The 14,463-nt window shown below is 39.7% G+C and overlaps 1 protein-coding gene across 1 annotated transcript; it reads left to right on the top strand.

The window, feature by feature from the left end:
* Positions 1–4,619: 4,619 nt before the first annotated feature.
* Positions 4,620–5,769, top strand: LOC147630681 (thylakoid lumenal protein (Mog1/PsbP/DUF1795-like photosystem II reaction center PsbP family protein)). The gene is made up of 2 exons (XM_086810624.1): positions 4,620–5,510; positions 5,701–5,769. The coding sequence occupies exon 1, from the start codon at positions 4,695–4,697 to the stop codon at positions 5,499–5,501; it is 807 nt and encodes a 268-aa protein (XP_086666750.1). The 5' UTR covers positions 4,620–4,694; the 3' UTR covers positions 5,502–5,510; positions 5,701–5,769.
* The last annotated feature ends 8,694 nt before the right edge of the window (positions 5,770–14,463 follow it).

A 14,463-nucleotide genomic window follows, 5' to 3' on the forward strand; every position in this document is an offset into this window, starting at 1 on the left:
CACACGTGTGCACATAATGCACATAGACATACACATGTATACACACTCTTGCATGCACACTTACATACACACTTGCACAACACACGTACATAATATGCACATACAAGTGCATGAAAACTCGAGTGTGCACACGTGTATGTATGCAAGCGTACACATGCACACAAATGCACATGCATGAATAGACATGTACATATGCACACATGCATCCACACTTAACAAGTGCCTATTGGTACACAGTTTACCTTGTGTTTTGATTTTTGAACTCAATAATACTCTCTGGGTCATGTGGAAGTAATGATGGCTCCAATAACTTCGCCAAAACTTAGGACAAACTATGTTGTCTTGATGGACCACTGTTCTTCGTAGTCTAATACTATGAAAACTGGATGCACTCGAGAGTTTTCCAACAATTCAAGTATGTAGGATATGCTACCAACGTGTTGAACCTTCTTCTTATATAGCTCTACAACCATAGGAGATGTAGACTAGAATCCATACATGAACCTAAATGGAGTAATCTAGTTAGTGAATGTTTGAATAGAAAAAAAGCAAATTCCATCGGTGATAGGTATTCCTCCCAAACTAGGTTACTTTTACTCCCATATGCACAAAGCTATAGCGCTTGGTTGACTTTTTTTAATTTGACCATCAAACTCTCGATGGTCCGACCGTACTCATATACTCAGAGTAATATCCAACTTTTTGAAGATTTCCCTTTAGAAGTGACTATCAAACTTCCTATCTTTATCCAACACTATATCTGCGAGTAAGCCATATAGTTGTAGAGATTTTCGATAAAGAGCTTAGCAAGCTCGGATGTTTTCACATCCTTTTAAGTTGGAAAAAGCTTCGCCATCTTAGTCAATCTATTCATTTTTTCCTTCAAGAAGAGTTTTTTGTCTGCAAAAACGATCAAGAAAGCTATAAGCAAGTGTATGTGTGTAGACATACGATCATCTATGCCTAACTTCCCTAAGAACTATGATAAGGGAAACATGAAGTACAACTTGTATTTTTCTTAAGTACTACGACAAAGGAAACATACAACGTACTGCATTGGGTACTATGTGGTATCAAAGGATATATAAATATAGCTTTACACAATAACTAATAGAACCAAGCATAGATTCCACATAAGAACAAGATGGAAAAAAGGGTCACATAATTTAGGGTCATACACTAGCCATAAAGTGGACCTAATTTTTTGGTTAAAAAGGTGAGATATAGAAAAAAACCGAACCTCCTAGAGTGTTAGGGGCACCATGATATGTTTTATTGCAACCTTAGCTATATATTATCGTTAATGTAGTCAATTATTTACACTTGAAGTCCAAACATAGAACATTTACTAGGTCGAGGGATCCGAATCCTCTTGCGAGTTTAGAAAAGGTTGCTTAAGGCACATTTTTAGGCTTTATGGTTAGATTAATTTCATAGAGTCCTTATATCCTTGTGGAGTGGATTGGCCGTGATGAAGAGAAACATTAAAACACATAGGAGTAAAACTGGTAGTTTAAAATCTAATAACCTGGGATCCTTAATCAAGGATAAGCTAAGGCGCGGAGGCTGAATCAAAAGACTTAACCTTACTTTTTCTAGTATTACCTGAACTAGAGGCTTTGTAGAAGATATGGAGACATGACCAAAATTATTTTTATAGGCTAAATCTAGTTTATGGAGTGACACATTAGTGTCACTCCATAACTACATTAGTGTCATTAACAATGTGCTATAGGATTTACTACCTTTGGCCAGGTTAAATAGTCCAATTAAGACCATTTGCAACTATGGTATCAACCTCTTAACTTAAACATCATTACAATTGAGGAAGGTTATCTCAAGTGAAATGGCAAAGTGTGCATTACTATTAATTGGTTTTGTTGAATAGTCTAAATAAGACCATTTGCATCTATGGCATACATCAACCTCTTGACTTAAACATCATTATACTTGAGGAAGGTTGTCTAAAGTGAAATGGAAAAGTGTGCATTTCTATTAATTGGTTTTGTTGAATAGTACAGATAAGACCATTTGCATCTATGGCATACATCAACCTCTTGACTTAAACATCATTATACTTGAGGAAGGTTGTCTAAAGTGAAATGGCATTCATCGACCTTGACTTAAACATCATTACACTTGAGGAAGGTTGTTTAAAGTGAAATAGGAAAGTCTATATTTATGATCCAAAGGAGTTGAGAAACCAAGTGATTATGGATTATAATTGCCAAAAAGCAGGAAAGATAGACTTTTTTTTAGTTATGTTGCCGTTTTGTCTCTTTTCTACCCTCTCTCCCCTTGGTTGAGGGTCCTGTTATGTCTCTTTTCTAAGAGCTCTCCCCGCTTCTCTCAACTATGTCTTGCACCACCCACTTCTCCTGTTGATTGAGAGTCCCCTTTTGTCTCTTTTCTAACAATTATCCCTGTTCCTTCTCAACTAAATCTTTATGAGTTTTGCATCCTCTCCACAAACTTCTCCCAAACCTCTAAATCTATGCACAACCTCTCTTTTATGAGTTCTACATCCTCTCCTCACAACCTCTCCCAAACATCTAAGTCTATGCACAACCTCTCTTTCAAGAAGTCTAGGGTCCGTGAGAAACCTCTCTTTTAAGAAATCTTTATGAGTTCTACATCCTCTCCACAACCTCTCCCAAACCTCTAGCTCTATGCACAATCTCTAACTCTCCACAACCTCTCCCAAACCTCTAGCTCTATGCACAATCTCTAACTCTCCACAACCTCTTCCAAACCTCTAACTCTATGCACAACCTCTCTTTCAAGAAGTCTAGGGCCGGTAAGAATGATATTATCCACAATTGATTTCCTCCTAAGAAATAGACCACCACTAGATAACTTGCCTTTCGAACCTTCCCACCTCCACCTAAGCATGAACATGTAAAGAAGAACAAGGGTCAACCCACACCTTTAAAGTATGAGGGATTCACTCAACCTCACAACCAAAACAAATTATATATAACTTAGAGGAATGTCATCAAAAAATGTGTGCCCCATGGTAGAAGCTTAGTCCCCTACCTTCCATGCATCCACCAAAGCTTTCAATTCCTACCATTGTCTCTTTCCAGACCCCATTAATATATAACACTACCTCCCCTCCTATCCTTATACTCTTCAACCATGTTAAAGCCCCCCATTAACATGGAAGGAGTCTGAGATTTCTTTGTGTCAAGCCACTCCTAGAGTTCTCTACTCTGATTATAACAGTGTGTACTCCATATACATTGATAACCCACAGCCTCCTCTCCCCCTCGAGACACCTCTACAATTAAAGCCCTCTCATTAGGATGGTTGGACCCAAAGATTTATGTACTAAGGCAATTACTCCACTATACCCTTTCCATTACACCCCTTTATCAATACCCCCATAAAATATCAACCAGTCCTAAAAGCATTTCTTCGTCTTCACCCCATTACCAAATAGGTTAGCAACCTATATAAATGCCTTCTTCTTAGCTAACAAGTCCCCAAAAGGCATCTTTCCCCCTTTTTGGGACAGCAACTCCCCCTCACTATCATCAAACATATCCACTTGCTTATTTCCTAGGGCATTAGCTAACTTAACTTGATGATTGAAAAGCTCCAAAGAGCTTCGAAGGATCACGATCTTCATCTCTTAGGGCATCAAAAGAGTTCTTAGAATAAAGAGGAGAGGATAGAGGGGTCACACTCACTCCCTTTACTTCTGGAGAAAGATCTACCAAAAACATGATAGGAGAACATGTGGGCAAAGGTGACATGCCACTTCAATCACTATTTTTGGCTACTACTATTGCTTGTGGGAGATGTGGAATTCCAGAAATTGCATTGTTTTTCAGAAAAAGCTTGTGACATAGGAATTGGTGTGAGTGGGTTGATGCATAAATGTATATGTATGTGCTGGTCTATATGCTTGGCTAATAAGTTGAGTGGGGCTGTACTGTTTCAGTTGATTCAGACTCTACAATCTGCTATCATCTGATCCTTCTCCTCTAGGGGACACTTGTAGACATACTGGGTTGTGCCTAATGACGTGGTGTGCTGGATTGCAGGGCCTTAGAAAGCAGAAGATGGATGCTAAACCAGCCAGATATTGACCTAAAACAAAGAGATGGTACAAGAAGGTCAAGCAAGCAAGTTACATCTTTGTTGCCTTTATTGAGAATCCAGTAGAGGGACTAGACCAACAGTCAAAATCTGGTTCCAAAAAGGGGATGTGAAGGGTGATGTGCTGGAGAAGCAGGCCCCTAGGGGTTGTTCTACTAAAGCTATGGTTGGAGCTTGCTTGGGTACCGGTTTTCTTGGGATGAATCATCTTATGTCTTTGAGGATGATAGATGGGATTTAGTGTGTAGCTTGCTTAATAGAGGTTGTTAAATCTGATGATACTGGCTGGGGTTGGAAGGATGCAATCTAAAGTTTATCCCTTTTTATTATATATATTGGTAAAAGAAAAAAGAAATGTATGAACAATAGCTTTTTCCCATGACATAATTAAGTGTGACAAAAAGATGGCAGTTAACTATAACTATATGACATGGTGTTTCACATAGTTGATATATTGCTCCACCCTCGGTACCCTAATGAAAAGTCTCCCTTTAATTAAAGATAAAAGGAAATGTGAGACGGAGAGGGTCACCCGTTTCGTGTGATCTGGATAAACCTCTCTCTTGTTGGTCGCACAAAGCCAGCACGCTATGGCATCTTTGTTGAGCACATATGCTTGTTTGTTTAACCCCTTGAAGCCAGCACGAAATCCTGATCCTGTGCCGCGGCGATCTCTCGCACCCTTGTGCTACTACTCTGGCATTAGAGCTTCAGCGTCCTCCTCTTCCTCCTCCTCCAATAGCCATTCCCCAGCTAGCCCCCCCTCCTGGACGGGTCACTTGGCCGCGGTCGCCGCCGCCGCCTTCCTAGTCAGCTCCTCATGCCCGGTTGCTTCAGCCGACCCGGCAGTTGCTACTTTCCATCAGTACTTCGGCACTGCGGCCAGCGCTTCCAGTTATGGCGGCTACGGCGGTAACGCCAGCAAGCGCGACACCGCGGAGTATGTGTACGACGTGCCGGAGGGGTGGAAAGAGCGACTAATCTCCAAGGTCGAGAAGGGCACCAATGGGACGGACAGCGAGTTCTACAACCCTCGCCGAAAGTCCGAGAGGGTGTACCTCACCTTCCTCCCGGGCTTCCGCCGCCTGGCCCCCCGTGACACCGTTCTCGGCAATCTCGCCCTGTCAGACGTCAACCTCCAGGACATCATCGCCTCTGCTGACAACATCCAGGCCGCCGACCGCACCGACCCTGCCTCTGGCCAGCTCTACTACGACTTCGAGATCGACAGCCCTGTCGCCCATTCTCTCATCTCCGTCACCTGCGCCAAAAACAAGCTCTACGCCCATTTCGTTAACGCCCCTTCCCTTGACTGGCCCAAGGACGCGCCGATGCTCCGCCGCATCCACCAGTCCTTCGCGACCGTGGGAGGTGCTCCCCTCGAGGCAGTCCTCTGAAAATAATAGGTCAGGTCATCCTGCGAGTGTTCCTTCGAACCTTGTTGTTGTTGTTGTTGTAACCTGGCACTGAATGAAGATCATTTAGGGGCTCTTTGATCCATTAACATAACCTGTACATAAATTGTATACTGATTGTTTTACTTAGATCGTTCCCACTTTATACCTAGATTTCCCAATACGAGTCTTCTGTTTGCAGAGGCTGGAGTCGAAGGATTATGCAGGAATATCCCCAAATCATATCAAATGGAATTTGTGATTTTCTTGATTTTCCCTCTTCTTGCACATGAAAAAAACCCTAGAAATCTTCATCATGTGGATTGAATCTCTTCACATTGGCTATTTAGGGCTTCATAACATTGATGCTAAGCACCTTTAGCACACTATTCACCATCTCAAACCCTAAAAAACGTGCTGTGGAGCATAGGCACAGAAATCATAAATTTTTGTGAAGTGTAGGGTTATGGGAGCTTGATTGGAGACATAAAAGCCTCTTTCTTGTCATTTTAAGAGAGTTAAGCTTGATTGGAGACATTAAAGCCTCTTTCTTGTCATTTTAAGAGAGTTAAGCTTTCTTATGCTTGAATCTAAGCATTAGAAGCCTCACATGGTCTCCTACAAGCCTAGAGAAGACAAAAAATGGATTTATGAAGCTGAAAATGGTGCCTATTATCTTGGTTCCAAAGAGTCCTTTCTCATCAAGTTTCATGCATTGGTACTTTCCTCTTGCTTCCTGTGAGTTGCTACATCAATTCTTGCAAGATTGGGTGGATTCCTCATGCCTATGACATGATTTGGGGATTTCCTAAAAGAAACCCTAATTTCCAATGACATTGGCCTTTTACATATGCTATTGGCCATGCCTATGAACTATGGAATGCTTTAATAATGTCATAATGCATGCCCATGCACTCATACTTGGCATTGAGTTAACCCTAGTGACATAAATTGGGAGTTTTAATCTTGTCATGCCATTTGATAGCATTGAATGTCATACATAACTTCTTATATGACATTTCATATCATTCGTGGCCATTCACATGCCATTTGAGTGATATCGATACCATTGGATGCTTGATGCTATTTGGAGCAATTATCATCATTTTGGTGCAAACATGAGCCATTACATGGATGATCGGGCCATCCACATGCATTATGTGGCTATGTTGGGAATACATGTAATACTTTTAGAATGGTTCTTATTGATGGATTTGAGCTTACTTATGCCAATGGAAGCATACCACATGCTTATGGACAACAAGCTATTGGATAGTATGATGGAATATGAAAAATGTGATTCTATAAGCATGAGCCCATGCTTGAATTTGTAAGTGGTTTAACTCTCATTGTATTCTAGCATTCATCGTATTGAATTTGTAAGTGGTTTAACTCATCGTATTCTAGCATTCATCTATTTCTTGTACAAGTGTTGATGCTAGATATGTGGTGAGGATACCTTGGCAATAAGGAGAAGAGACCAAGGGGAGTATGACTTGAACTTTTCGTGACGTGAATACTATTATGAAAAGGGATTAGGTAACTAGAGGCGAAAAAATGGTCCCAACTCTTACCTCCTTGGAGTGAAACTTGGTAAGAGGGTGAGAAGGTGTGGGCAGGAGATTAACAAGCAAGAGCACAATATCAAATCACACTTGGTAATTGGCAAATACAGTTAATGAACAATTTGTGCTTGAGTTGATATTTGATATTGGATACATTGGATGCACTTTTTGATTCGAAATTCAGTTGCAAATACAAAGGAGGCTATGCCATTTGATATTGGATACATTGGATGCACTTTTTGATTCAAAATTCAGTTTGCAAATACAAAGGAGGCTATGCCAAAAGTTTTGCAAAGTAAATATATATTGCTTATAGATTGAGTTTGGACACTTTGACTATGTTTTGTAGAATCACAAAACATTACTTTAGTCAGAAATAGTTGGGGTTGTTTGATAGTGTGTGCATAGCCTTTTACTACTCTCTAAGGGCTACATCTAACACCATTAAACTCCCAATTCTGACATCGTTTGCTATCCCAATCGACAAGGTCAAGCTGTTAAGAAAAAACTCTAATTCAGTCAAAATCTACTTTGAATCTTATCAAGGTGTTTATATATTTAGAGAGTACTCCCTTAGAGTCTTGAGAAGAGGCATTGAACTCCTTGATCCATTAATTTGACTAGTCAACGAGCATAGTTGACTTTTCTTTTAAAAAAAGTCAAAACAAAATATGCTTATCTATTTGCAAATGACTGTTTTATGTCAAAGATGCTGGGGAAGCATTTTGACTGTCCTGAGTATGTGGTCGTGGAGATCTACTTGATAAAGTTGCAACAGCTGACGGAGAGTCAACGGAGGACATCTCGCGTAGCAAGGTCGACCGAGGTCTTGACCAGCCTCAGTTCGATTTAAATGGTGAGCTTCCGGTATGAAGGATGAGGGACCAAGGAAACGGCCTATGAGTGAAGTGCTAGGTGACTTGCGAAGGATCCTAGAGGGTGCTGACCATACGGTGCTTGGGCTCTGGGTCGCCGAAGATACCCACACGTGCGTCGTGAAAGATATTGGAACAAGGAGTAAGAGTTGTTTTCTGAAACCGAGTATGGATCTTGTTGATTGACCTTGCTGGTCCTCAACTGATGAGTCCATAGCTCTCTTATATGGATCTGTTGGTTGATCTTGCTAATCTTCAACTAGGATTCCATCTTGATCTTTATATGTGAAAATATTACCGGTTACTATGAGCTAGGAACTATTGAAAAGGCCCCTGAGTGAATAGGTGGTGAGCGTTCTGGTTGCCAATGATGCCATAAGTATGCCGATGAAGGATTGATTGAAAATAAGGATTCAACCAGAGATTTTGAGGATTGTGATCAGTGACACAATGGTTTCATTAAAGGATTGTTTTAAAGATAGCTGATACTGAGAAAAAGGCAATTTCATATTGGGTGTGTAAGTGATGTGACTAGTTTTATGTTTGCATGAATATCTGGCTAGGGAGCCCGGGAACTCTTTTCCCTGGTACCCGGGACAAAACCTAACAAAATTCCTAATTGGATCCCATCACTACAGTGGTTGGGCGGTTGGCTAACCCATGGGACTGGATGGGGTTAGGCTGGACTGATGGATCCATAAATCCAGACTCAATTTCTGTTTAATTTGATAGATGAAGTAAATCCTTGACAAAAATTGTTCTATGGAAAAGAATCAACGACTGTGCCTCTCAATGAGGAAAAAAGCGTTGGTCTCTATGATCCAAGTACAGTCTTTTTCCCTGATCTCACTATGGGACTTACGGGTTCAGTCAGATGAGCTCAGTTAGTTAAGGCTTTTGACTACGTTAGGGAAAAAGTTATCCTGGCGGAATCGCCCGTGTTGCTTTCCGGGCAAAGGAAGTTTTTTCGGGTTCGGTTTTGGAAAAACCGACGGATTAGTCTCTTGTCCGAATATCTGTGGTGGTGGGCGAGGCCCCGAGTGTGGGACCCTGCCCCGCGCAAGAAGTGCTACTTTTGCTGCTAGCACCCAGAATTCGTTGTGCAGTGGGATCAGGAATCTTACAGTTGGTATGAGAGCAATTTGGCTAATGAGGATCAATCGAGAAGCCAAATATGTCAAAAATTTATCAAGAAGCACTAAAAGATTGTAATTGTGTGATAAAATTCATACAATTTGATATTCAAATTGAAATTCGTAAATTGGTAACTGGGTCTTTAGATGGAAGTACCGCAATTGTATGGAATCCCTGACTTGCTTGAGGCCTAGACATGATGGTATTTACCTTATAGTTCCAAGAACCATGACTACCCGTATATACCGAGGGTATAACTGCAGCTCCTTACTGACAGTATATACGAGTAAATCTAAGACTTGAAATTATAAGCATTAATGCTATCCAGTTGATGAATTTGAATGTGATTGATATGATTTTTAAATTCTGGTTGTTGAGAATTGATGAGTTGATTCGGATTCTGATTGAAAAAAATGATGATTCCTGAAATTTGGTTGAAATGTAATAAGCTGAGCGAAACCACAATGAGGATGAATGGGGCGAGTCCCTGTGATGATGTTCTTAATTGGAATGATGTTAATGACTTCAGCCAATCACTATGAGATTAGTGGATTGTGCTGGCAGATTACTACTGTTAACTTTTGTCCAGTGAATCAAGTTAAGGGATGATAAATTAAAAATCTAAAAAATCGAAATCCCCATGAAGGACTATTCAGATGGAGAAAATTAGTTTGACGATGGACCAATATTGTGTTAAAGATATGAATGAGATATTCTCAATGAATTATTACTGATAATGCGTTCTATATGAGTATCTTATCCCTTGATTTTGTGGGGAGCTGACCTATTTAGAGAACCCCGGAATCAGTTGAATCAAAAATCGGATTGAATCATAAACTTAACAAGAATTTTCGTATTGATAGGAACATGGATCGAGGTCGTCGTGGTAGAAATGTTAACCCCCAACTCGATGAAGAAGAGCTCGACCTGGATGTTCGTAAAACTCTTCATGGTTCACTGCCTGGTCCCTTCAAGGGTGAAGGGGAACAGTTAGGTGAAGTTGTAGAAAAGTGGATTGAGGCAATGGAGGAATATTTTGATATAACTGGCTACAATGAGAGAAGCAAGATGGCTCTCGCCAGGTGAAAGATTGTGAAAACGACAAGGGTTGCGTGGAGGAATCACTATGAGACAAACCATCTCGACTGAAATACCCAAACCTCGACTGATCTCGAGGCTTATCTCAGAAAGAGGTTTTATCCCCCAGGCTTTCTTGAAACTAAGATGAATGAGTTCTTGGGACTAAAGCAGGAAAATCGGACAATTGAAGCGTACCATCAGGCTTTTACCCCTCGATTGGATGAAGAGCAGCTGATGGCCAGGTTCATTCGGGGAATGAACGAGCCATTAGATACTTTAGTCAAGAATGCCAAACCTATTTCCATGGCCGAAGCAGTTCGGATGGCGAAGGATTTCGCCAAAGCCTTTGATGTCAAAGTCCCGCAAAAGCAGGCACCATCACCTTTTAAAAGGTTTTTATTCCCAGAAAGTGATTCCCAACCTTCTTCCACCTAAGAGATATCAAGGTCAAACCCAGGATATGGGAAGTTCCAAAATGGAAGAAATGTCCTTTTCCCGAAACTCAATCCCCTGGAATTCAACTTCAGAAGTTTCACCCTTGAACAAGAGAGTGAAATGCTTTAACTATCAAGGATTTGGACATCGCAGTATGGATTGCCCGACTTTTTTTGGATCAAGGTTTTTAGGGCAGGGAAATCAGGGGTCAAGATTCCAGACTCCAGCCCCTTCCTTCCATAGTAATCAGGGTTTTTAGGGCAGGGAAATCAGGGGTCAAGATTCCAGACTCCAGCCCCTTCCATAGTAATCAGGGTTCTATCCGCCAAAATCAGGGAAATCCCAAAGGTAGACCCTCTATCCAACTTGCAGTTTCAATCCAAAGTAATGCAAGACCTCCACCTCAGAATAGGGAAAGTCAAAGAGAGTTGTTTCCGAATCGGCCGTCCACTTCCAAGGCAGTAACGCTGGAAGTGATTGATTGAAGAAGAAGAAGAAGAAGAAAAAGATCATACTCCACCTGCGAGATGAGGACATCTCGCATTTTTTAAGTGGGGTAGAATGTAAGATTCCTCCCCCAGCCCCTCATGATGTCCAGTATCTTCCCCTGTAATCAATTTCCTCTTCAGAAATATAAAAGATCTTGTTTCTATCAGTTTTGGCCTAGAGAGAGAAAATCTTCTAGAGAGTGGCTAGTCAGATTTTAAATATTTTTGGATAGAAAAATACCTCATCTTATTAAAATAAGTTCCTCTGAAACAGAAGTTCAAAAAGATTTTCAGAAGGTGCATTAGAAATTAAGTATAATCTGTTCAAGAGGCATTATTCTAGGGGTGAAGATTTTTTTGAAATTTTAAATTAAGGTTCCTATGGACCAATAAGATTCATCCCTTATCATATTTGATTTTCATGCATAAAAGTATGCAAAAAAGATTTTTTTTATATAAAAGTGTTACTTTTATCATAGATGTTTTTTTATGCATAAATGGGTGCATAAAAGATATTTTTTATAAAGTGTGATTTTTATCATAAATGAATTGTATGCATAAACATATGCATAAAAGATATTTTTTATATTAAAAGTGTGATTTCCATCATAAATGATTTTATGCTTAAACTAGATGCATAAAAGAAATTCTTTTATATTAAAAGTGTGATTTTTATCATAAATGATTTTATGCATAAATAGGATGCATAAGAAAAATTCTTTCATTTTAAAAGTGTAATTCCTACTAAATTGATTTTATGCATAGAAAGATGCATAAAGAAATCTATTTTTTAAGTTCAAAAGAGTTATTTTCATCAATTTTGATTTTATGCATGAGAAGATATATAAAAGATTGAATTATAATTCAAAAGTGTCATTCTCATTTAAATGAATTTATGCATAGGAAGATGCATAAAAATTTCAAAAGTGTTATTCTCCTTAAAATGGAATTATGCATAAAAAGGTGCGTAAAAAAAAATTATATACAAAATAAGAATTCTCTTGTATTCTATACGAGGATGTGAAACAAATCAGATAGATGAAAATGAACGAGGAATAGATGGAGATGTATGTATGTGAAAGAATGGACGTAGTTATATGTATGTGAAAGAAATGATGTAAATGTATGTATGTGAAGGGAAAGATGTATGTGGAAATGGATATATGGATGTGAATGTGAATGTGAATGTGGATATGGATGTGAATGTGAATGTGGATATGGATGTGAATGTGAATGTGGATATGGATGTATGAATGTGGAATGTGGGTATGGATGTATGGATGTGAATGTGAATGTAGATGTATGAATGTAGATGTGGATGTGGATGTATGAATATGGATGTGGATGTGGATGTATGAATGTGGATGTGAAAATGGATGTATGGATGTAGATGTGAATGTGTGGAATAAGGAATGCAAATATGAATGTGAATGGTTATGAAGTTGATACGAGCGAATGGATGAGATGAGATGTCATGTGATTCAGAATGTGAATGAATAATATAAGATCTGAACGAATGAGATATAATGAGAAATGGATGTGATGAGATGTAATGTAAATTAAGAAAGATAAGAATGGATGTTATGTGAAGTGAATGAATCTGATGTGATGGAATGGAAAATGATGTATCTGGTCAAGAATGGATACACATATGATTTGGATTTGGATGAAGTAATATGGATTGATGTGGAACAATCTGGAAAGATATGAGTTCATTATTGAAACTGTATTTGTGAACTATTTACAAATGACTGTTTTATGTCAAAGATGCTGGGGAAGCATCTTTGACTGTCTTGTGTATGTGGTCGTGGAGATCTACTTGATAAAGTTGATGGAGAGTTAACGGAGGACGTCTCACGTAGCAAGGTTGGCCGAGGTCTTGACCAGCCTCAGTGCGATTTAAATGATAAGCGTCCGGTACGGTGGATGAGGGACCAAGGAAGCGGCCTATGAGTGAAGTGCTAGGTGACCTGCGAAGGATCTTAGAGGGTGCTGATTATACAGTGCTTGGGCTCTGGGTTGTCGAAGATACCCACACATGTGTCGTGGAAGATATTGGAACAAGGAGTAAGAGTTGTTTTCTGAAACCGAGTATGGATCCGGTTGATTGACCTTGCTGGTCCTCAACTGATGAGTCCATAGCTCTCTTATATGGATATGTTGGTTGATCTTGCTGATCTTCAACTAGGATTCCATCTTGATCTTTATATGTAAAAATATTGCCGGTTATATGAGCTAGGAACTATTGAAAAGGTCCCTGAGTGAACAGGTGGTGAGCGTTCTGGTTGCCAATGATGCCATAAGTATGTCGATGAAGAATTGATTGAAAATAAGGATTCAACCAGAGATTTTGAGGATTGTGATCAGTGACACAATGGTTTCATTAAAGGATTGTTTTAAAGATAGCTGATACTGAGAAAAAGGTAATTTCATATTGGGTGTGTAAGTGGTGTGACTAGTTTTATGTTTGCATGAATATCCGGCTAGGGGGCCTGGGAACTCTTTTCCCTGGTACCCGGGACAAAACCTAACCAAATTCCTAATTGGATCCCATCACTATAGTGGTTGGGCAGTTGGCTAACCCATGGGACTGGATGGGGTTAGGCTGGACTGATGGATTCGTAAATCGAGACTCAATTTTTGTTTAATTCGATAGATGAAGTAAATCCCTGACAAAAATTGTTCTATGGAAAAGAATCAACGACTGTGCCTCTCAATGAGGAAAAAAGCGTTGGTCTCTATGATCCAAGTACAGTCTTTTTCCCTGATCTGACTATGGGACTTACGGGTTCGGTCAGATGAGCTTAGTTAGTTAAGGCTTTTGACTACCTTTGGAAAAAAGTTATCTTGGCGAAATTGCCCGTGCTTTCCGGGCAAAGGAAGTTTTTCCGGGTTCGGTTTTGGAAAAACCGACGGATTAGTCTCTTGTCCGGATATCGATGGGCGAGGCCCCGAGTGTGGGACCCTGCCGCGTGTAAGAAGTGCTCCTTTCACTGCTAGCACCCAGAATTCGTTGTGCAGTGGGGTCAGAGATCTTACAGTTGGTATCAGAGCAATTTGGCTAATGAGGATCAATCGAGAAGCCAAATATGTCAAAAATTTATCAAGAAGCACTAAAAGATTGTAATTGTGTGATAAAATTCATATAATTTGATATTGAAACTGAAATTTGTAAATTGGTAACTGGGTCTTCAGATGGAAGTACCGCAATTGTATGGAATCCTTGACTTGCTTGAGGCCTAGACATGATGGTATTTACCTTATAGTTCTAAGAACCATGACTACCCGTATATACCGAGGGTATAACTGTAGCTCTATATACGAGTAAATCTAAGACTTGAAATTATAAGCATTAATGCTATCCAGTTGATGAATTTGAATGTGATTG

Source organism: Cibotium barometz, chromosome 16, assembly GCF_041138505.1.
Source record: "Cibotium barometz isolate CiBa-2024 chromosome 16, ASM4113850v1, whole genome shotgun sequence".
Classification (NCBI taxonomy): Eukaryota; Viridiplantae; Streptophyta; class Polypodiopsida; order Cyatheales; family Cibotiaceae; genus Cibotium; species Cibotium barometz.